General features: G+C 41.2%; 1 protein-coding gene across 5 annotated transcripts; it reads left to right on the top strand.

The window, feature by feature from the left end:
* Positions 1 to 685: 685 nt before the first annotated feature.
* Positions 686 to 22012, top strand: cenpf (centromere protein F). 5 transcript variants are annotated; one of them, XM_037751471.1, is made up of 38 exons: positions 686 to 810; positions 2543 to 2718; positions 2895 to 3020; positions 3230 to 3300; positions 3481 to 3632; positions 3882 to 3973; positions 4055 to 4325; positions 4489 to 4691; positions 4851 to 4976; positions 5110 to 5238; positions 6043 to 6165; positions 6506 to 6641; positions 6732 to 6861; positions 6977 to 7256; positions 7610 to 7816; positions 8100 to 8308; positions 8627 to 8756; positions 9044 to 9322; positions 9436 to 10023; positions 10186 to 10359; positions 10594 to 11411; positions 11535 to 11749; positions 11852 to 11987; positions 12084 to 12228; positions 12447 to 12558; positions 12916 to 13172; positions 13257 to 13365; positions 13583 to 13788; positions 13960 to 14178; positions 14687 to 14830; positions 15029 to 15218; positions 15301 to 15398; positions 15572 to 15613; positions 15829 to 16965; positions 17420 to 17549; positions 18426 to 19148; positions 19651 to 19772; positions 21551 to 22012. In XM_037751471.1, the coding sequence occupies exons 2-38, from the start codon at positions 2557 to 2559 to the stop codon at positions 21638 to 21640; spliced, it is 8481 nt and encodes a 2826-aa protein (XP_037607399.1). In that variant the 5' UTR covers positions 686 to 810; positions 2543 to 2556; the 3' UTR covers positions 21641 to 22012. The 5 variants fall into 5 exon arrangements, with proteins under 5 accessions (XP_037607399.1, XP_037607425.1, XP_037607416.1 ...); XM_037751497.1 differs by having other exon boundaries at positions 11849 to 11987; positions 12093 to 12228; positions 12922 to 13172; XM_037751488.1 differs by having other exon boundaries at positions 11849 to 11987; positions 12093 to 12228.
* The last annotated feature ends 423 nt before the right edge of the window (positions 22013 to 22435 follow it).

Genomic DNA, 22435 nt, shown 5'->3' with positions numbered 1-22435 from the left:
CAGTTGAGTAGTTTTTGTTCTTATAACAAATAAAATAAAATGAAATAATACCAGATAAAATAAATTAATAAATAATAAAGGAACAAATATAAAAATAAAGAAAACTAAAAAAGCCAACAGAACTGGGCAAAGATCAATATCAATATCATGTGACTGTGTACAGTGTGTCAGGGTGCAAATGGGAAAGAAAGCTTTTAGGTTTTCGGCACCTACTTCCTGGAATAATTTGCAATCTGACCTTCAACTTCAAAACTTAGTTACCTTGAATGAGTTTAAAGCTCTGGTTGTCTGTGTGCAAGTGTTTTGTATCAGCAAGTTTTAATGTTGTTAATGTATGTGTTGTCTGTTACTTTTACTATAACTGTCTTGCTGCTATCTTGGCCAGGTCTCCCTTGTAAAATAGATCTTTGATCTCAATGGGACTAACCTGGTTATTTAAAAGAAAAGAATAATAATAAAAAAAAATCAATTAATCAAATTAAGGCAAGATTTAAAAAATAAATAAATAAATAGATAGGCAAGTAAAAGAATGATGGATAAAAAGATGTCTGTGTCTGTGGGACAGCTCCTGATAATAACCTGTTAGTGGGGTGTACCATGGATGTATTAGGGTGTACTTACCAAGTCTCACCACATGGTGTCACTAATGAGACAAACAGAAGTCAACCAATCATGTGCGTTGTATGACATGACGTCACATGAACCAGCCAATGGGCTTGCAGCTGAGTGAGTTGCGGTTCAGTTTGAATTTTCCAACGAGAACAACCCAAACAGTCTCAGTGTGTGATATAAAGAAGCATCGCGCCTAAAGTAAGTGCAGCTATCTTCAATATTAACTCTTATAAAAGATTAATTTGAGCCTTAACGTGTCATTTCACAACACTGTTTATAATCTCCAGCCGTCAGTTGGTCGATTTTATTGCTTGAATTTTAAAAATGTACGTTTGCTAACACCATGTTGAACCCAACTGACGTTCGGTTAATACCAACGGTAACGGTTGCTGCTATGGTAACGCTTCTCTTCTAATTAACACTACATTAATTAGCTAATAATAATCTCACGTTTGATTATCCAGCGTCAACGTTACTTCACCAGTTATAAATAACATCGCAACCAATGTGGTAACTTTAGTAAACGTTACGTTAGCTATAGATAACTGTAACGTAGCTGATGCTAGCTAACTAACGTTGCTTACGTCACAATGACCCCACGTTGGTAATATATATAAAAACTAACGATGACGTAACGTTAGCTAGTCTCACATTTTACGTTACGTTTCGTTACGTTAAAGAGGTGTCACGCATCAACACCAGCCCAAGGAAGCAACGTGTTATTGTTATATTCTTGTCATTAATTGATGAACTCTCCCTGAACCATTGTTGTGTTCTTGTTAGGACATGTGTTGTCATCATGTGGTAATACAGCAACGACACTAACGTTACTTATTGTCCATCAGTCCGGACAGATAGTAATGCACACAGTACACTCTAATAGACTGAGCTACTTTTTAATTCTGCACACCACAAACAGCTCTACTCTGCACCTTTATAGACTTGTTTTACTGTATATAAAATACATTTCTGATCTTCTGCTATGTTATGAACCATCCAGACCTCTCAGGTCATCTGGATCAGGTCTGCTTAGTGTCCCCCAGAGTCAGAACTAAACATGCAGAAGCAGCGTTCAGTTTTTATGCACCAAATATCTGGATCAACATCCCAGAAACCTGCAGGACCAACTCCAACTCTGAGTTCTTTTAAATCAAAGCTTCAAACTTTCCTGTTTGCTGCTGCTGCCTTTTATTAAACCAGATAATGATCTTATACTGCATAGAGCTTTTACTCTTGTGTGTTATATTCTATTTAAGCTTCTATCCTAGCTTTTATTTTAAGCTTGTTTTTATTTTCTAATCTTTAATGTTTTTATGTTTTTATAACTGTTTTAATTATGTCTTAATGTTCTTTTGCACTTTGTCGAAATGTTCTTGAATGTTTATGTAAAGCACTTTGAATTGCCCTGTTGCTGAAATGTGCTATACAAATAAAGCTGCCTTGCCTTACCTATTCTACAACAATGTACAGCTTTATTCTGCACTTTAGTCTATTTCTTTTTTTTTTTTAAACTCTACCTCAGTTATTCTCCCGCATTATATTCCATATTTAACATTTCTTAATCCCCTCTGGTCTCTTTATCTTATTATCCAGCACTATATCACTTTTTTGCACTATATTCACATTTTTAATAGTCCCGTATCTCAGTTGCTACCCTGCACTGTATTCATTTTTAACAGTTTTCTTCATCTCCTGGCATTTTTATATCTGGTATATTTTTTTTTAATACTTTGTACTACTTACTTTTTACTAGTTTGCACTATGGAACTGAGGTGCTGGAAACTTGAATTTCCCTCGGGATCAATAAAGTTACTATCTATCTATCTATCTATCTATCTATCTATCTATCATATCGTCATTAATGAGCTGTCAGTTTGCAGATTGTTATTGTTTTCCCCCTTCAACTAAATGAATGGATGTCTGTGTTTAGTCAGGTTATAAACCATGAGCTGGGCGGTGGAGGAGTGGAAGGATGGACTTCCAGGGAAAGCCCTGCAGAAGATCCAGGAGATGGAGGGCCAGCTGGACAAACTGAAGAAGGACAGGAACCAGAAACAGTTTCAGCTGGACTCCTTGGAGGCTGCCCTCCAAAAACAGAAACAAAAGGTCAGTGTTCAAGAGGAATGGATTGTAGATAAATGAAACTGTATTGAATCCCTTGAGGGAAATTACTGTTGCATTGTCCTAACAGATGTAGACATTATACCAGAAAAAAAAAAAATACAGACACACAAGAAAGATTTTTTAATCCGTTTATTATGTGTCCGTTTCTCTTTCTCCAGGCGGACAGTGAACGTACTGAGACCTCTGCTTTGAAAAGAGAGAACCAGTCTTTATTAGAGTCATGTGACTCTGTGGAGAAAGCCCGTCAAAAGGTCGTCCATGACCTCGGAGTCAAAGAGCAGCAGGTCAGTTACTGATGTGAGAAAGAAAGAAATCTATCTGCTGCAGTTTATTGCTCTTTAGTTTGAAATTCATTCAGTTCTAGGGGATAAAGTTATCAGATCACCAATAATGAATATTCATATTTTACAGATGTACTTGAGGCCAACTAACAATGTATTTTTAAAATCAAATGTATAGGAAAACCATGACTAAATCCTGTTCTCAAACGTAGGTGAGCTACCTGGATGGTCAGCTTAACTCCTGCAGGAAGACCATAGAGCGACTGGAGCAGGAGCTCAAGAAGTGAGTTCAGTGTCTGTTGATATGCATTTTTACGCAAGTAGAGAAGGTGGATTTACAATCTAGCTCCTGTGACTTGTTGCTTTGTCAAGTACTGAGTAAGTCATGCTTAACATGAATAGATATAAACTATTTGACCTGATGGGAAGCACTGCTTTCTTTATTGTCTTTCCATCTGCTCAGGTACAAAAATGAGCTGGATCGTTCGCAGCCTGCTGGCTCGTCCTCCTTGTCATCCTCCTCCTTGTCATGCTCCTCCTCTGAGCTTCCGCCTTACACTACTCCACAGAAAAGTTTCCCTACTCCAACTCCTGTCCCAGCCTACAGACAGCAAGGTAGTTCAGTGTTTGTTTTTATCCTGTTTAAGAATCACCGTTTCCTTCATTTTTTTCCTTCTTCTTCTTGTTTGGTTTCCAGCAATATGCTTACCTTTCAGGTTGGTATTGATGCAAATGTTAGAGATATTGCTGCTTCTCATCTACTTGGGTTTTTTGTATATGAGCCAAAGATACGTATGTAACTGAGTGATTCTGGATGAGTTTGTCAGTTTGCTCTAACATGATGTTTGTATTTGTGTTCCATAGATAACAGACTAGATGAGCTTCAGGAGAAATACAGTCAGGAGGTAGAAGAAAGAAAAAGGATGGAAACTGAACTCAAAGTCCTGCAGGTCAAAGTGAGTGCATTACTTATTATATTTATTATGTGGGTTTGTTTCTTTGTATTTGCTGATGTTAACTCATCTTTTCTCTTCTAGCTGTTGAATCAGTCTTCAGCCAGTGTAAGCCACAAGGACATTGCTGCCCGCCAAGCTGGATCTTCCATATTCCCATGGCAACAGGATCAGGCCCACAAACGCCAGTCTCAGGATCCAATGGAAACGCCTCTGAAGAAGCGGGGAGCATCCCTGTGGGACGCCCACGAGGAGACGCCCCTTAAAACCAGCCAGCGGATGAGCTCTTCCAGAGTGGTGCAGAGTCCATGTGGATCCTCCCAACAGATGGAGCAGCTGAAGAGCATCAACCAAGGTGGACTGTCAATAATTTGTTTCGGAAATAATATCTTATACAATGTTTGGTATATTTTCAGTAAAAGTCTACTACCTCAGAAAAATTTATTTGGCTCCATTTGAGTTAAATATCCTGATCATGTCCAGCAACAGGACTTAAATGTTTACTCTTCCGTCATCAGAGCTGCGTGGTCGTGTGTCAGAGCTGGAGAGGAATCTGTCCACACAGGAGAAGGAAATTCGTAGCCAGGCCTCCAAGCTGCAGGAGCTACAAACCCAACTGAACCAAGCCCGCAAAGAGCTGACTGAACGGGACAGAGACCTGACCAAGGCCAGCCACGAGCTGAGACAGGCCACAGACAGACACCAGCAGGTTGAGGCCAAGGTAGGCTTCCATGATTGGTACATAGAGACTTTAATTAGGGATATATTGTTCATATTCTATTTCTGCTTGATTACACAGTTTATAGTAGGCACAATGGGTTAAAAAAAAACATAAGAAAATATGTAAATGACTGACAACAACTGTGCTTATTGCTCTTAGTGTTCATCAGTTGAGCAGAAGCTGAAACAAGTGTCGGAGGAGATGAACTGTCAGAGGCACAACGCTGAGAGCTGCAAAAAAGCCCTGGAGCAGAAACTCAAAGATCAAGAGAGAGACAGTCAAAAGGTGCAACGACCTGGAGTCATAATATCATTAGACCTAAATGTTTTTAAGTTTTACCGAATATTATGAATAAAAATGCTTTTTTAAAAGAATTTATTTTAATCAAAAAAGGTTTGTCTCTGTTATATTTGTGTAGGAGCTCGCCCAGCTGCAGACTTCTCACCAGGCTTTGGACCAGCAGCTGAACCAGACCAGAACCAAGCTGACACAAGAGATCCAACAGTCCAAAAAAGACCACAACGTACTGCAGGCTGACATGGAGAAGGTAACATTAGAAGAAGAGGAAGGCACTTTATTGATCCCCTGAGGGGAAATTCTATTTTTTACACAGTACACATAGGCCCGAAATACACACATGCACCTATATATAGTACATGCATTAATTGAGAGATGTCGGAGCGAGGGGGCTGCCCCGAGCAGTTGGGGGTTTGGTGCCTTGCTCAAAGGCACCTCGGTAGTGCCCAAGAGGCAAACTGGTATCTCTCCAGCTACCAGTTCACACTCAGTACTTGGTCCATGCGGGGACTTGAAGTTCCCAAGCGACTGAGCTGCTGCTGCCCCCAACATCTTGCTCTTCCTTTATCTATCTGATTCATTCTGTCTTCACACAGCCATCAACCTGGATAACCTGGAAGTCACTGAACCCTCTCTGAGGGTGGCACATTAGCTTCTTGTTATTTCTTTGTAATTATGTTGTGTACTAGCTAATATTATTGGCTACCTTAATGATACTGTTACTATCAGCAAACACAGACCCAAATTTATTTTGACAATGGCTGTGAGAAGAGTGCAATACAGTTCAAGACGTGGTAGAATCAACTACTTCTCTTTGTATGCAAAGGTGCAAACTGCGGGCAATCCAGAAAACGCTGACTTTTATCTTGCAGATCACATTTGTTGAAAGATTTGAATGTTGAAATTCAAACTCCAGCTGTTTTGCATCAACTTCTGTCTATTGAAGTGTTTAGGGCTTTTGTACGTGACATTTGTGCCACACTTCTCAGACTTTCTGCCCTTGTATGTACTTCTCCTTCTCTGATAACGCTTCTCTCCTCTTGCTTCTTTCCAGATGTGCGTCCAGAAGAGTCAGATGGAGAAGGAGGTGGAGGAGCAGAAACAGAAATTGCTGAGGTCAGAGCAGAGCCTCCAGGCCTGCCAGAACAAAGAGCAGGACCTCCGCAAGAAAATGGAGGTGGGTTGGTTTTGGTAGAATATACATTTAATGTAATTGAGACGTGGCAACTAACTAGCAAATCTACTGATATAGCTTTTATCTTTACTTAATGTCTGGACAGCCTTTGTGTCCAACTAAAAACGTGTAAAATATTACCACCCAATATTGTATTTTAACCAAATTACCAAAATGTAAAAGTTTCAGTATATATTTCTCAATGCTATGAACAGGTCTTTCTAATTTTATTCTTTATTTTTCCTGCCACACTTTTTTCCTCACAGCCTCCATGTCTTCCTTCCTATCTGTCAGCATATTTTGCTGCCACTCATGTTCTCTCCACATTTTCTCTTCCCTCCAGGAACTGCAGAAAGAGAAGAACAGTGCAACTGTCCAGTTGGACCAGAGCAGCAGGCGTCTGAGTCAGCTGGAGGAAGAGAAGAAGAGCACAGACCAGAACTTCAAACGCACCCAGGGATTACTTGATGACCTTAAAGGTAAATTAATTGTAGGAATGGCAATGACAGCAGTTATTTTAGAGACTTATCTGAGGTTTCTCAGTTTTAACTTGTCTTTTTGCTCTTCAGCCAAATCAGAAGGGCAGGCGGAGGAGCTGAAGAGACTTCAGACCAAACTGGAGCAGCAGACTTCGTCTTCGTCCCGGGAGCTGGAAAACTTGAAGAAGACACTTTCTGATGCAGAGACCAAAAATGACAGGTATGCATAGTTTTACTGCAGAAAAGAAGAAAGTTCAGTCACAATTTATGCAAGAGTATAAAGCGTACTATACTATGATATTTCAATCATTGTAAATGTATTTATCACACTGTAGATCTCAGAGCGAACTACAGAAACAGAAGGAAGAGATGGAGAGGCTGACCAACAGGTTGATGGTGATAGAGAAGGAGAGCCAAGAGCTGAAATCCAATCTCACTGCCAGTCAGAATGAGAGTAAGGAACTGAAACAAGAACATCAAGCTCTCCTAAAGTGGAAGAAAGAGAAGGAGACGTTGATTAATGAAACTGAGGCTGTGCAAAAAGACCTCACTGACAAAATTGGCAACTTGGAGAACAGTGTCATCATGCTGAATGAGGCTAATAATGACGTTAAGGTAAGGGGCTGTGGTTACCAATATATTCATTTAAATTATGGATTATGTTCTGTCATATTTAGCACACAGACACGAATACTGAAAGAACCTGTTTGTTTAGTTGTGTATGCCAAAACCTGTTAAATTTTGGGTTTGCTTTTCACAAATTCACAAATGATGAAAGACCCTAATAGCTCAGAAAATCATGAAAAAGTTCATTTGTTCCACTAAGAGACTTCTATAAAGTACATTTAATGCAAAAAACTTAGACCTGTGTCACCCAGTCTAGGATGTGCTGTATTCTAGTTATTGCCATTAAATACCCCTTGCTTTTGAGATTCTACGGGCTAATACATTTCTAATCGCTACTGTAGAAGCAGCTCATGGGCGCAGAGGGAGACAAGGCCAGTCTGTCTGCTCACATCGATTCCTTGAAGGGAGAACTCCTCAACAAGAGCACAGAGTTGGAGGAGAGGGAGCATCAGTACAACGAGCTCCAGTCTAAATTCTCCGAGGCCGGACAGAAGCACACCAAAGACCTGGAGAATGTCGCTGTGCAAGTGGCTCAGCTTGAAGCACAGGTGATATATTGTATTGTTATTTTTTCTTTTTAAATTTTCCAGTAAATTGTACATTTTGAAATGTTGAAAGTGTTAATTGGAAAACATGGCATCCCTCCTTCTTCTTTTGTAATGGAATCAGATGATAAACCATTTCTCTGCATCACTGAATTACACTGTACCTTTATTATGATTTTGGTCTTGATCACAGCACAGGACACCCAATAACATTTTAAAATCTGCAATATAAGGAATAGCCATTGATTCCTAGTTTGGCCTGGTGCTTACTCTTTAATCTGAACAGGTCAAAGGTCTGGAGTTGCGGTTGCAAAAGGAAATGACTCGAGCAGAGCAGGCTGAGAGGACCAACACGGAGCTGCAGGACGAGCTCCATGCAGCCTGCGACCTGTCTCGCTCCAAAGACCAGCTGGTGGAGTTAGGCCAAGCGGAGATCAGCCAGCTGAGGGAGAGCCTCGCTCAGGCCACTGCACAGCAGGAGGAGCAAAGTTCCAGGTGGGAGTTTTATTTGTTGTTGATTAGTTAATAATTTGGAATGAACTCTTTTTCCAATACAACAGCCCTGCAATAAACCCTACCTTTACAAACTTCATAAAGTTTAGTTTTTGTTGAGACTGCGTCACTGTGCAACACGAGATTGCAGGGTTTAAGAGAATAATTGACACAGCCACAATAATATACTTAGTGACGCTGTAGTGTCTTATGATAAAAGTGTGATATGGATACTGTGTACCCATTGTTTCCTTGGGGAAAAAATAACCAGCTCGCTTTTAACATGCATTTTCTCTGTCTTTGGTGTCTGATCTCCACCAGGTTGGTAGAGGAGAAAGCCACCCTGCTGAAGCAGTGTGAGGAGAGTGTTTCAGCAAAGGTTGAAGAGGCCGAGCAGCTCAAGCTGCAGTTGGAGGAGGCTCAGCAAGAGCTGCTGCTCACCAAAAACCAGGTCTGTTTTACTGGACTGCAACAGAAACGATTTAAAACAGATAGCCTATTATTTATTCTTTTTATATATTTAGAAAAAAAATAAATTTTTAAGCTCTTTTTAGTGATGTTGCAATTTATTCGACGGTACAATATAATCTTTTGACCAATGAGTATATTAAAAATCAAAGTATCTTTGTAATCATAGATTTCATATTTACCCAACACTATATCTGGCATCTGGGTATTATTCCTTACTTTTGTCTGAACCAATAAAAGCCATAGTTGAATCTTCTCTTCATGTTTCAGGTCAGTTCCACGGGTCAGTTCCTGAAGGTCCAGGAGCAACTGGGAGCTGAGCTGCAGAAACAAATTAAGACGCTGACAGACAATGAAGGGGAACACAAAAAGATGCTTGAGAAGAACTCAGAGGAGCTCAAACAGTTGGATGAAGAGCTGAAGGCTCTGCAAAGCCACACAGAAGAGAAGGAGAAGCAGCTCGGAGAGGCTGAAGCTCAGATTTTGTCTCTGGAGAAACAAAAGGCTGAGCTGGAAAATGCAGTTCAAGAGATGAAGAAAGAGGCTGAGGTAAAATATTGCACTTTTTAGAAAATGGTGTTTTGTTAGTTCTACATATTTTCTCATACTGCACCACAGGCTGTACTACACAAATAATAAACTTAAATCTATTTCTTATGAAGAACCTCCAGCAGGTTCATACTGAGAAGATCAACAACCTTCTGGAGCAGATATCTTCCTTAGAAGAGGAGGTAACCGCAAGCAAAGCTGCAGCAGAGAAGCTTCCAGTCTTGAAGAATGAACTGGACGTGGTCAACCAGTCCCATGCCGACCTTAAGAAGCATCTAGAAGCTCTTGAGAAGAGTCACTCCTCCACTATTGAAATCAAGTCCAACTTGGAGAGCAACCTGATTGAGAAAACCAATCAGATCTCTACTTTGGAAGAAGAGGTCAAAGAGCTCACAGAGAAGATGAGCAAAGAGTCAGAGAGCCGTGCTCTGGAGGTCGAAAATTCCTTCAACAAAGAGAAGATCCTTAAAGAGAAGCTCGAAGCCGCTAAGAAATCAGTAGCTGCTGCTAAAAAGGAATCAAGTTCTCGACGGGAGGAGTTCAAGACCATGAAGACGACTCTGTCGGCTGCTTCACACGGCTTAGAAGAGAGAGACAACACGATAAAGAGCCTGAAGGAGAAGCTGAATAAAGCAGAGGCAGAGCAGACCAAAACATCAGATCTTCTGAAAGAGAAGATGGCTGCAATGAACAAAATCAAGGTTGGTTACTGATGTATTCTTGGCTATGTTTCTGGCCTTACATGTCTACTAATCTTCTTACATAGAGTGGAAACCGTATTATATTATGTTAGTCTTGCCTGGGGTAATTTTCAAATGTTGTTTTTAATAAGTTGCTCTATTCATGTAATTTTTCACATAAAGGTGCAGCTGGAGATGCTGCAAATGGACCTGGAGGACAACGAGAACGTCATGAACACTTTTGAAAGTCAGGTGGAGGAGCTGAAGGGAACCATAGAGTCACTGGAGGCTAATCTAGCTCACAACCACACCGAGATATCTGACATGGAGGTCCGACTGGAGGACAGCAAAGCCCAGGTAGAAACACTATCTTACACTAAAGTTTATCAAAATCAAGTTGTGCCACAGATGCTAGATTTTCATGAATCTTTGGAGCTCAATATTTTAGCACAATCCTCATGTCTCATAACTGTCTGATTTATTTAATTGTCTAAACTTCAGGCAGCAAACTGGCATAATCTTTACCGGCTCCTGTTCTGTAGGGAAGAAAACATCCCTAATTGGGTTCAATCTAAACTCTAACCTTTTCAGGTCTCTGTCTTGGAAACCCGGTTAGAGGAGATCCAAGCTCAGAACTCAATGCTGGAGACGCAGTACCTCACAGCCAGGGAGGAGCTGATGGAGAGGAGCTGTGAGATAACTCGTCTGGAAGAGGACGCCGTCAAACAAAAACAGCTGGAGGAGAGCGTTGCTACTTTAGAGTCTAAACTCAGCCTGACCATGGAGGAAAATATCAAGTTAGAGCAGATGATTGAAGACAAAAAAAACAATCTTAATCAGCTACAACAAGAGAAAAACAACCTTGAGACTACTTTGAAACAGTTAACAGACAACAAAGAGCAAGTTGAAACTGAAATTATTCAAATAAATGCAGAGAAGAAGCAGCTGGAAGCCAGTTTAGACGAGCTATCTGAGCAGAACAAACAACTGCAGACCAACGTTCAGCAGTTAACTGAAGAAAAGCAGAAGATGGATGAAATAGCTGTAGAGAAACAAGAAGCTGAATCAACCCTTAGAGAGGTCATCGAGGAGAAAGCCCAACTAGATGTTACCCTCAATCTGATAAACGAGGAAAAAGTCCAACTCGAGGCTAAACTAAGTGAGCTAACCTGCGAGAAAAATAACTCTGTCGTTAGCTTGAATCGAGTAGTTGAGGAAAAGCTTCAGCTGGAAGTTAACTATAATCAGCTGACTGAGGAGAACATCAAACTACAATCTAGTGTGAGTCAGGTAACTGAGGAGAAGCTGCAGTTACAAGAAAGCATAGAGAGGCATGAAGAAGAGGTGGCTTCACTTAAAGAGCAGCTCCAGATGAAGGACAAGAGGACTGAGGAGGAGAACAGAGAGAGGTACAATACATCTTTTATGAGCCACTACAGTTAAATTCTCCAGAATGAATGTCTATTTTTGTACTTTTAAGTGTTTTGATTACTATTAATATTACCTGGATTCACTTTCATGTTCTATCACAGGAGCCAACAGTTTGAGGCGGAGCAGGCAGAGCTGCATCAGAAGTTGGCCAGCTTACAGAATGAGCTGACTGTGTTCAAACAGCAGTATGACTCGCTGCTGGAGCAGGTGGGCCAACAGCAAAGTCTCATACAGCAGCTCTCAGAGTCGCAGGGAACCCAGAAGAACCCGGGAGATAAAATCAGCCACATGGAGACTGAGGAGACGGATGTCGGTGGTGAGTGTAAACCAAAACTAGATTAAAGTTTTTCATGAAGCTGCTTCTTTAATTTGATTACATACATTTTTATTGAATTATCTGCTACGGTTTCCCCAGCAGACGCAGCAGGACAGACTGATGTAGAGCCAACACTTGATACAAGCACCAGTACTGAGTCCCTTCCAGTAAAAGAACAGCTGAGCCCAGTGGTGACTGAACTGGGTGAACTTTCCCACCAGTCTGACGAGGCTTTCAGGTACAATGGGTTTTACACTAAACACAAATAGACATTATATGCTTATGTGTGTTGTATGTGTTTTATTACGTAATAAATTAATCTAATCTCCCTCAACCCTGGTAGTGAGACAGAGCTGGTGTTCAAGGAGGACGTCACTGAGCAAGAGATGATCCAGGAACAACTGGACGAAGAGAGGGAGGCACATGTGGCCGATGTTGAGGATACGAGGGAGAACAAGGAGCAGCAACCCTTAGATCAGGTAGAAAATGATTACAATATGTATTCATGTATTTTACTATGATGCTTTAATGGATTTAACTTGGGGGATACTTGATTTAATTATTAATAATTAATGAGGGATCTTGATAGTTGCTTCCACTAGAATGGAATGTTTTGCATTAACAAGTTTGAGCATTTTGTGTTCAAAAAGCTTGAGTTTTGATTATGACAGTTTTAATTTTATCTTCTTTCTTGCAGCTCCCTGAAGACAGCAGCAGTCCCAGAGATGTTCTTGAAAGTCAAGCTGAAATATGTGAGATTTCTTCACCATCTTCCTCTGTTGGTGAGACCAGGCAGTTAGAATCCTCCGGTGAGTCATTAAAATGATGCCCATGACTGCAGTTTTTTGGGGTTATTTACTTTGTTTCACACTGAGCTGCCACCTTAGACTCATGATTTCAACATTTTCTGCAAAAATACATTTACTTTCTAACTAACTTTCTAATTCTAACTTCTCAAGGGGATCCACATTTTTGAAACTTAAAAAATATAGCTAAATACTATTGCTCAGGCCATTATAAGTGTCACAGTATATTTTAGATTCCCAGGTACTTAGACTTGACACTTGATGCTGATTTAAATGCATTCAGATTCACACTACGAAGTATTGTTTTAAAGCTGATCATTGATGTTTAAATAACTTGTATATATTCAATCTGTCTTTCAATGGCAGAGTCATTCCAGGTACAAAATGACCTCAACCTCGATCACACAGAAATGATCTCAAAACAAGAACTCCTAACCCTGCGCTCAGAGTTTGACCTTCTGAAGTCCGACCTCGTACTGAGAATGGAGTTGACCTCTGAGCTGGAAGTCCAAGTTGAAAACTTGGAAAAGAAAGTTCACGCAGCAGAGGAGGAGGCTCAGGGTGCAGCACATAAGCTGAGCATCGCTTTGGAGGAGAAGAAAGTCGTTGCTGACCAGGTAGGGGGAAGAAATTGCAGATTGCCAAATTACCACTTAAATGATAAATGTAAGCTGATACTAATACTGTGTGCTCAATTTTAGTTGGCTGAGCTGTCAGAGGAGAGGGAGACATTAACTCTGCAGCTGCAAACAGCTAAATGTCAGCTGGCTGATGTTATGGAGATGCTGGAAGGACTGGAGATGGCCAAAGGTAAATATGAGGGATTAACTTCACCATGCAAGATTATTAACTAACCCTTAACTAAAACTTTAAACCTCAGACTCTAACAAGGTACATGATTAGTATATGTGGTTGTGAATACCTACAAATAAAGTGCAACCATAGTTTGGGTTCATATGTTAAAGAGCAGCTTAACTTTCATGGCAACTTTCATAGTATTGATTAGATGTTTCCCTTGGTTCTGTAGGTGGATGGGACGAGAAATTCCTTCAGCAGGAGAGTGAGCTGAAGAGGGTTCGCTCTGAGAAAGCCAACCTGGAGCAGCACATCCTGGGCATGGAGACTGAGCTGGAGACCATGCAGAGGGAGAGGAGCAAACTGGGGGATGAGATGGAGACCCAGAGGAGGACCTGTTCGGGCATGGAGCAGCAGATAGAAACACTTACGACAGAGGTGAGCACTTGGTCAAAAGCTTGTGAACTAAAACAACAAAATCTTGGATGTGTAAGAGCTACATTAATGTGCATGTATTGGGAAAATAATCAATTAAAGCAAGAAAGTGTTTTTTAAGCTTACTGATCAATCAACGTGCCATAACTATTCTCAATCTTACTATTTCTCCAGACAACCCAGCTGAGATCTGAACTCGTGTCCTGCACCGAGGAGCGAGATGACCTGAACCAGTCTTTGGGCCAATGGAGAGAGAAAGTTCACAGTCTGGAGAAGACCAACTGTGACACCAGAAACATAATTTCCATCCTGGAGGACGACATCAGAGCAGGGAGGAAGGAGTATGAAGCCCTGCAAAGCAGCATGGAGAAACTGAAGAGAGAGAGACAACAGGTATGTAACATTCAATAGTCTGGCACATGTGCACAGTTCCTTGTGTCGATTTAAATATGTGATACAGATCAGAAAGAGGCTTTTATTCAGAGTTGGCTTAAATTGATAGCATAAATGAAGTGAAAGTCTGTCACCTTGTTTGGTTTGTTTCACCAGCCAAGTCAAAGATGCACAGTCCTTTTCTTCTTCTTCTATTTTTTTCAATTCAGAACATAGCAACATGGATGGATGGTAGCAGAAATGCCGCTTTGATTCTATTGGCTGATGAAAACTCAGACCTATCCATAAGATCCAGATAGTTCAGACTCTGAGCTTTTCTGCACATCCTTGTCTGTTTCCTAAACATAACTGTGCAGCTAAAGTAATGTTAATAGCAAAAGTGAACATTAGATTAATGTAACATTGTTGGTGATGAAGATACACTCATGTGGTCAGATATGTTGACATTTTATTTTAAAGGATGAGCGTTAATTCCCTTTTCTCCCTCTTTTCTTGTTATTCTCTAAAGCTGCTGGAGCAGTTTAAGATGCTGGAACAGGCAATATCCCAACAGAGTGGAGAAAGAGAGGAGCTCATCGGGCAGCTGGACAAGATCAAAGAAGACCACACCTCGACCAATCAAAGCACTGAGTCCATGGTCGGCAAGATAGAGGTGAGGGGGGTCATAACTTATTGAGATTGGGTTTCCTCAGAGAGCCCGTCCGTAGTCACAAAGCTTGCCCTTTTATCTTGTTAAAAACAAGATAAAGAGTTTTGGGTTTTAAAATGACCATAGACCAATAAACCCTCAGATGGTTCAGATACTCTTTAGTTTCTAATCCTCCTGGTTTCCCTCCTGTTTCTCCTCAAGGCATTAGAGGGAGAAGTATGCCGTCTCTCACAGTCTCTGGAGTCCTCTCTACTGGAAAAAGGAGAGATTGCCTCTCGTCTGAACGCCACACAAGACGAGGTCCGGCAGATGAGGACTGGTATTGAAAAGCTCCAGGTCCGCATCGAGTCGGACGAGAGGAAGAAAAAGAAGATGGGAGAGCTGCTCAAAGGTTACTCTTAACATCCTTTGAAATGACATAACCTTTTGAGTTTTGTGAGTTGGTGTCTAATTGTGACTCTTAACCTCTCTAGCTGCCCAGAGGAAGTCTGACTCACTGCAAGATCGCATTGATGCCCTGGAGCGAGAGAAGGAAGACGACGAGCAAAGTCTAGAGGAAGCTGTCATACAGGTATTCTGTTGTAAACGTGTAAATGTGTAAAGAAATAACCACCATGTCTGTCTTTGCATTGTAATGGCTCATTTTTACATTGTCTGGATAAAATTCACATGTGAGGGGATTAGATAGAGGGTCAACATTTGCTCAGTTTGTATTAAATGCAAATGTTTTATGCTCTTACACAGGCTGAAACAGCCAAAGCTGAGCTGGAGGAGGAAAGGAGCAAGGTACATTCATCATAATCTGCTTTGCTGTGTATCTGTGATGTTTTTTTCTTTATGTTCTAATAGTAAAATATGCCAGTTGTTGTAAAACAAGCTATATATTAATCTGATTTCTCCAACCTTTCCATCCTGATTTTCTCCTCCACCATTGGCTTGTCTCCTTTCACTAACTCTCTGCTGCTGTCTGTCTTCAACCTTCACCAACTCCTGACCCTCAGGTGGAGGAGGAGAAGAGGGAGCTCAGCGAGAAACTATCAGAGCTCTCTGCAACGCTGGACAACCTGAGATCTGAGAAAGAACGCATGGAGAGAGAGCTGGAAGCCAAAAACAGCGAGATCGAAGAACTGAAGGCCGCTAAAGAGGAGCTGGAGAGAGGGTTGGAGAAAGCCGAGGTGGATAGAAGAGAGGAAGAGGAAAGACAGAAATGCAGGGTTGAAGAGCTGGAGAAAGGAATGAAGGAAGAAGCAGAGAGGCAAACGAAACAGGTGGATGACCTCCAAGCACAGCTGGAAGCCTCTCGACAGAGAGAGACATCACTTGAACAAAAGAGTGCAGAAATAGAAGGGGAGAAAGAGAGGATGCAGCCTCTGCTGGTGGAGATGGAGAAAGAGAAAACCTGTCTGCAGTCTTCTCTGGAAGAATGGCAGACAGAAGGAGAGAGGCTCCGCTCTCAGCGAGACGAGTGGGAGAAAGAGAGAAACAACCTGAGGACCAATATTGAGGCATTGGAAGAAGAAATCAAAGAGCTTAAAACACTCATAAAAGCTAAAGAGGAAGAGAGAGAAATGTTGGAGAAGGAGGCAGATCAGAGACGAGCCTCAGTAGAATCCATCTCGTCTCTTATGGCGGAAAAAGAACAGATAGAAGAAGAAAATGGACGGCTGGCAGAGGAAAAAGAGAAACTGCACTCAACTTTGTTTTCAGTGGAGCAAGAGAGAGATAATCTGCGCTGCACTCTCACATCTGTAGAAGAAGAGAAAGAAAGACTGGAGCAAGAGAGGGTGGTGTTAGCTGATGAGAAAGAGAAGCTTCAGTCGAGCCTCTCCTTGATAGAAAAAGAGCAACGTGACATGCAACAAACTCTTTCTTCATTAAAGGAAGAGAAGGAAAAAGTAGAGGAGGAGAAACAGAAGTTAGAGGCCGAAAAACAAAAATTGCAGTCGGCCCTTTCTGCGATTGAAGTCGAGAAAAATAACCTCTCTTCAGCTCTTTCTTCACTGGAACAAGAGAAGCAAAGAGCAGAAGGAGACAAAGAGAAACTCACAGAAGAACAAGAGACTCTTCAGTCTACAGTTGCCTCTATGGAGAAGGAGTTGGAAGCATCCAAACTGTCTGCCACACAGCTCAATAAACAGGTACACACACATGTAGTCAGTCTAAAATGTCCACACACACACTCTGAAATAATCCGTTTCACCCTGTAGCTTCAAAGAATAATCGCCACTTTACTTGTTTGTGTCACCTTCAGACCTTCAGTCACAGGCACTGTTCAACACGACAGGTTCAAAATGTCAATGCAGCAGTTTCTACAAGCTCATCTTAAAATCATTCTTGTAAACAACCGCAGCTTTGAATGAGACATGAGTGAGTTTATACAGTCACAGGTGTTAGAGGGAAAAGTCAAATAAAACTATACTGGCATCCTTTTAAGCTGAAGCTGTGTGGTCTAGACGACTGTCCAAATTGCCAACCACTCAGCATGTACCAAAAGTGATATTACCCTCAAGACTGATATGAGTGAGTATGATATCCTGTTTTATTTTCTTTCCACATGACTAAATCTTACCACTTTCTGTCCACCCTTTTCAGGTGTCGGAGCTAACGTCTCAGGCTGCTCGTCTGTCTAAAGAGAGAGACTCTGCCCTGAGCAAGATGAGTCTTTGGATGAAGACCTGCAAACAGCTGGAGCAGGAGAAGCAAGAGATGCTAAACAACTCAGGTGTGGAGACATATTTAAGCGTTTTTGCACTATTTTAAAAAAGGGGCTGTCAAAGTTAACACGATACTGGCATCATATGAAACTGGAAAACATGCATTAGTGCCAACCTTGTCATACTAACTTGTCGGGAAGGAGGCTAAATAACGTTCCAAATTTACGCTAAATTTGGCGAAGGAAAAACTGGCATGGCGATTTTCAAAGGGGTCCCTTGACCTCTGACCTCAAGATATCTGAGTGAAAATGGGTTTAGCATATTTTTTATGCTAAATGCAGTACCTGTGAGGGTTTGTGGACAATATTTGTCATTGCTTTGTGTTGTTAATTGATTTCCAATAATAAATATATACATACATTTCCTTAAAACAAGAATATTTGCCCACTCCCATGTTGATAAGAGTATTAAAGACTTGACAAATCTTCCTTTAAGGTAAATTTTGAACAGATAAAAATTTGTGCGATTAATTTGTGATCTAACTATGGACAATCATGTGATTAATCGTGATTCGATATTTGAATCGATTGACAGCCCTATTTTAAATAAATCCAAATGAATCCAAGATCTGACTAATACCAGACAAAGGCCAATATTATGAAAAGTATGGACGATGAGATAATTATTTTATGATATGAAAAAGGAGGGCTATAATGGCATTAGTCTCAGTGCTAACATGCAGTAGTCCATTTACCAAAATGACTTGAAAAGCATAATAAATTATAGAGAAATCCAGGTCTGCCCAGTGTAAACAGTCAGATCGGTTAACTTGGTTAGCTTGACTTCAACGCTCAGACCTGCATTGTGTTTTGAAAACAGGGAGATTAAATCTCTAGAAGGTGAAGCTGAGTCATTTTGTTAACATGGGCACAATTTTGTTACAGCTGAAAGAAAGAGCAGCCAGGAGGTGCAGACTGAGGTGAACCAGTTGAAGATGGAGGCAGAGAAGAGAAAGAAGGAAGTGGACGACCTGAAGACTGCCCTGCAGCAGAAGAAGATGGAGGCAGAAGAAAAAACAATAGAGTCACAACAAAAAACTAAGGAGGTGGAAGAACTTGAGGCTGCTCTCGATGGAAGGAAGAAGGAGTTAGAAGAGAGAAATGGAGAGCTGGAGGTGATGAAGAGCGAGTTGGATGAACTGAACAAACTCCTGGAGGAGAAAAGCAGCGAGGCAGACGAGAGCATCGATAAATACTGCGGCCTGATGGTTAAAGTCCACAAACTGGAAGAGACCAACGATGCACTGACAATCCGGCTGGAGCAGCTCACTGCTAGCCAGCGTACTAACGAAGCGAACATCCCCTCCAGCAATACTGAAGGTACTCGCCGCCGGCGTTTAGGAAGGATATCTTCCTCCAAACATCTGCAAGAGAAACTGGATGACAACACTGAGAATATGGCTCCTTCAACACCTCAGAGGTCTCCTCAGGGGTCATCGTCAGGGAAACGTGGTCACCGTGACATCAGTAGTAAAGACAGTGCTCAGGAGGCCCTGCACAACCTGACGAAGAAGCTCAAAGCCAACGCAGTGACGACACCCAAAGCAAGAACTGAACAGGAAGGCGAGGAGTTCAAACCAGAGGGACTTCCTGAGCTGGTGCAGAGAGGTACGTCTTGGCTGGTAATCTAATATAGTTCACCAATCAGGGCTCCAGATTAACTAAATGTCAGGCACACCGGAGCGAACAATGGAAATGTTTAGTCGCACCTGACAGATTTTTGGTTACACTCAGGAGCCCTGCCAACATCAAGAAAAAAAGGCACATATAGTTTGTTTTACTGTGCTGTTATATTTTAGTGTGAGTTTTATCAGTCTGACCTTTCATGTTAGTGGGATCAAGTGTGATTAGCTTGGAACTTCGATAGAGAAAATGTAATGCTAATTTCTTAGTCTGAAATACAGTAAGACTCTAGACCCTCCAGCTTTTTGTTGTTAGATTTCTGCTGATCCCCATGAGCTTCAGACACACTTAAGTGTGTGTAAATTTAACTGTATAGACAAAAATGATAGATCACTGAGTAGAATACTAGTTGGCAGAACAAAGCACTTTACACTTATGAGTTTTATTCTTCATAGCGCAAAAAAATAATCATCATTTGTACTCACAGGCTTTGCTGATATTCCTCTGGGGGAGGCCAGTCCGTTCATCATGAGGAGAACCACAGTGAAGCGCAGCAGTCCTCGATTGGCTGCCAAACAGACCGCTCTCACGACTGCATCTGACACCAAGGTGAGCAGCAGCAACCATCTCTCTATCTCTATCTCTATCTCTATCTCTCCATTTATTCTCAACAGCCAGCAACAGAAAATGAACATACACTCACATGTAAACACAGATGACGAGTGCTTTAAAACAGTTAATCATGTCTCTGAATTATACAATATATAGTCATTACACAGTATAATATTTACCACATCTGTAAGGTGCTGGAAAAACTTGAAAATGCACCTTAAAAAGTGCTTGAATTTGACTTTGGATAAGGTTTAAGAACCCTGTATGATACTCCACATAAAGACACTAGAGACTAAACAGCTATAACAAAACACCTATCAGTGGAAAATTAATATGACTATGTTATTGAGCAAAGTGTAATGATACACTGCACATTTCTAAACAATGCAAATGGAAAATTGCCTTTTCATTTTATAGACCATAAAGGCAGTGATGCACTTTGTATGCTTTAGAAAAATGGACGTAGTATCTTTGAGGTTACCTGTTGGTATCTGAGGGAACTTTCAGAGATGGCTAACGAGAGTCGAAGGGTTCACGATTTACGCCAACTTTCTTGATCAATGTGTATGTGTTAGTTTAGGTTGCTGGGCCCCTAATAGGATATCCGTACTCCTCTCAACTTTCAGTCAGTCCAGGTCAGCCTCTAACTGCATCAGGTCAGCTGAAGTGAACCAGCGGTGAATTAGAGGATGTAGAGGTTTTAGGTCAGAGAGGTCAAGAGGAAAAAATGTCTCCCAGTCACCTGTTAGACTGACTCCCCCCCAGTGTACGACTGTGTGTCTTTACATCTAACTATAAAGCAAGGTCTGCCTGCCTGTCTGTATGTATGTGGGTATGTCCTTCTCATATCTCGAGCACCTTTCATCCAATTTACCTCCCACTTGGCGGGTGTATTGCCGGGGACTCAAGGACATGCATTGTCAAATTTGGTGCAATTTGGACAGGCGACATGTTTGATATTGATATACTTTGAATAAACATCCGAACTGCGCTTTGTGCAGTGGCGGGGCTTGTCGTCCGAAGCGGGCCTTTACAGGCCGCGGCTCATTTGGACTGCAATGCACTTTTGCTGCTGGACGCTGAATATACTAACGTATGGATGCTGAATATACTGAACTCTTCCTCACTTCCCTGGAATCAACGAGTGATGAGTGGATAGCCTACAGAAACAGCGGCACTCTGCCATTGCAACTCATATTGTGTATGTTTTGCCATACTAACTTACACTACTTGATTACTTTACCACTGTCAAAATACCTCCACTCATTAATCCATGCTCTATTCTATAACCGCAGTGGTTATTTCAAAACAAGCAACGAATATGGCTATTTAGAAAATTAATACATCTGCTAAGTGTAATTCACTGGTGTTTCTGACCACGAGTAGCTGCACATGGGTGTGTTTTTTTTTTTTGTTTGTTTTTTAACCATGAACCAGTTTATTTCACCGGTGTTTCTGAGAAGCCGTGACTTGGGTGTGTGACGCAGCTATGACATGGCAGATGTATTGCTCAGGAACCAAGGAAGCACAGTGTCGAGTGTGAAGTTGTTTACAATCGGCCCTTGAGAACAATGCAAGCAGCAACACCACAGGGCCAAGCATTTGGCCTGCTCTGAACAGGCATGTTTTGCACAGGAACTGTACTAGCGTTTTTAATTCACACATTCACTTCCTACTTTGTGTTTTTCCTCTTTCACTCTCTTGCATATGTCCCTACTGTGGGACTAATAAAGGAATATCTTATCTTATCTTATCTTATCTTGCTCTTCCCCCAGAGTCCCTCTGCAGAGAGCTCCAACAGGAAGTGTCTCTCCCCGAGTGACGAGGAGAAACCTACGTATCAAGACAACTGTCACGTCCAGTAGATTGACGTTCACACACACATACAGTCTTTCACTGATTTGTAAAAATATACACATGCATACTCATACAAAATATTAACACTTCGCTTTTTAATAAAGACACATTGAACGTTAAAGTAAAGACGTTTATTTAAAAAATTAACACTTAAAATGCACCTTCTCTTATTTTGGTGGGGGTGGGAGGCTGTGTGTGTGTGTGTGTGTGTGTGTGTGTGTGTGTGTGTGTGTGTGTGTGTGTGTGTGCGTGCACGCCACTTGGTTTTGTTTCCTGTTAATTCAGTTTCTTCCAGGACTGCAAAAAACAAAACTATATTACCTGTCATGAGAAATACAATAATTCACTAACCCTAAAGAGGAGTGGGTAACTCTCCAAGTGATGATTTTCTTCATATCACTATTTTTCATTGTGCTCTGTTTCTAAGATACTGTGTCTTTGAAATGTCAGATATGTGTTTTTAGAATGAATGAAACCGTGATTGTTTTCGATGCCTCTGAATGTAAACCAGTCAGGTTTCTTCCTCCTCCTTCTTGACTTCACTTTGTAACAGTTTGTCTTTACCACTGACTCGCTGGTTGTGCTTTATTTTCTTTTGTACTGTTCTTTGTGTGAGAGATGTCTTGAACTTTGTACATAGTAGATGATATATAACAGCTCTGCGTCATCCATCTATTAGTCCTGTAACATATCAAATGATCGCTGATGGCAGCTATAAGATTTTGTAGATTTTCTGCTCTGTTTCATATTTTCTAGTTTTTCCTTACTAATCTTTGCAACAAATGTTGAAAGCAGATCTGCAT

This window comes from Sebastes umbrosus, chromosome 2, assembly GCF_015220745.1.
Source record: "Sebastes umbrosus isolate fSebUmb1 chromosome 2, fSebUmb1.pri, whole genome shotgun sequence".
NCBI lineage: Eukaryota > Metazoa > Chordata > Actinopteri > Perciformes > Sebastidae > Sebastes > Sebastes umbrosus.
Note: the sequence above shows the minus strand (reverse complement) of the source record. Positions and strands in the feature narration are given on the sequence as shown.

What these genes read in the sequence shown, in the direction of transcription:
- cenpf (XM_037751463.1), top strand. Translation starts at nt 2,557, where the DNA reads ATGAGCTGGGCGGTGGAGGAGTGGAAGGATGGACTTCCAGGGAAAGCC. An exon ending in GCAGAGACCAAAAATGACAG is followed by an intron (nt 6,862 to 6,976) that starts GTATGCATAGTT and finishes ATCACACTGTAG; the next exon opens with ATCTCAGAGCGAACTACAGA. An exon ending in CAGTCTGACGAGGCTTTCAG is followed by an intron (nt 11,988 to 12,083) that starts GTACAATGGGTT and finishes AATCTCCCTCAA; the next exon opens with CCCTGGTAGTGAGACAGAGC.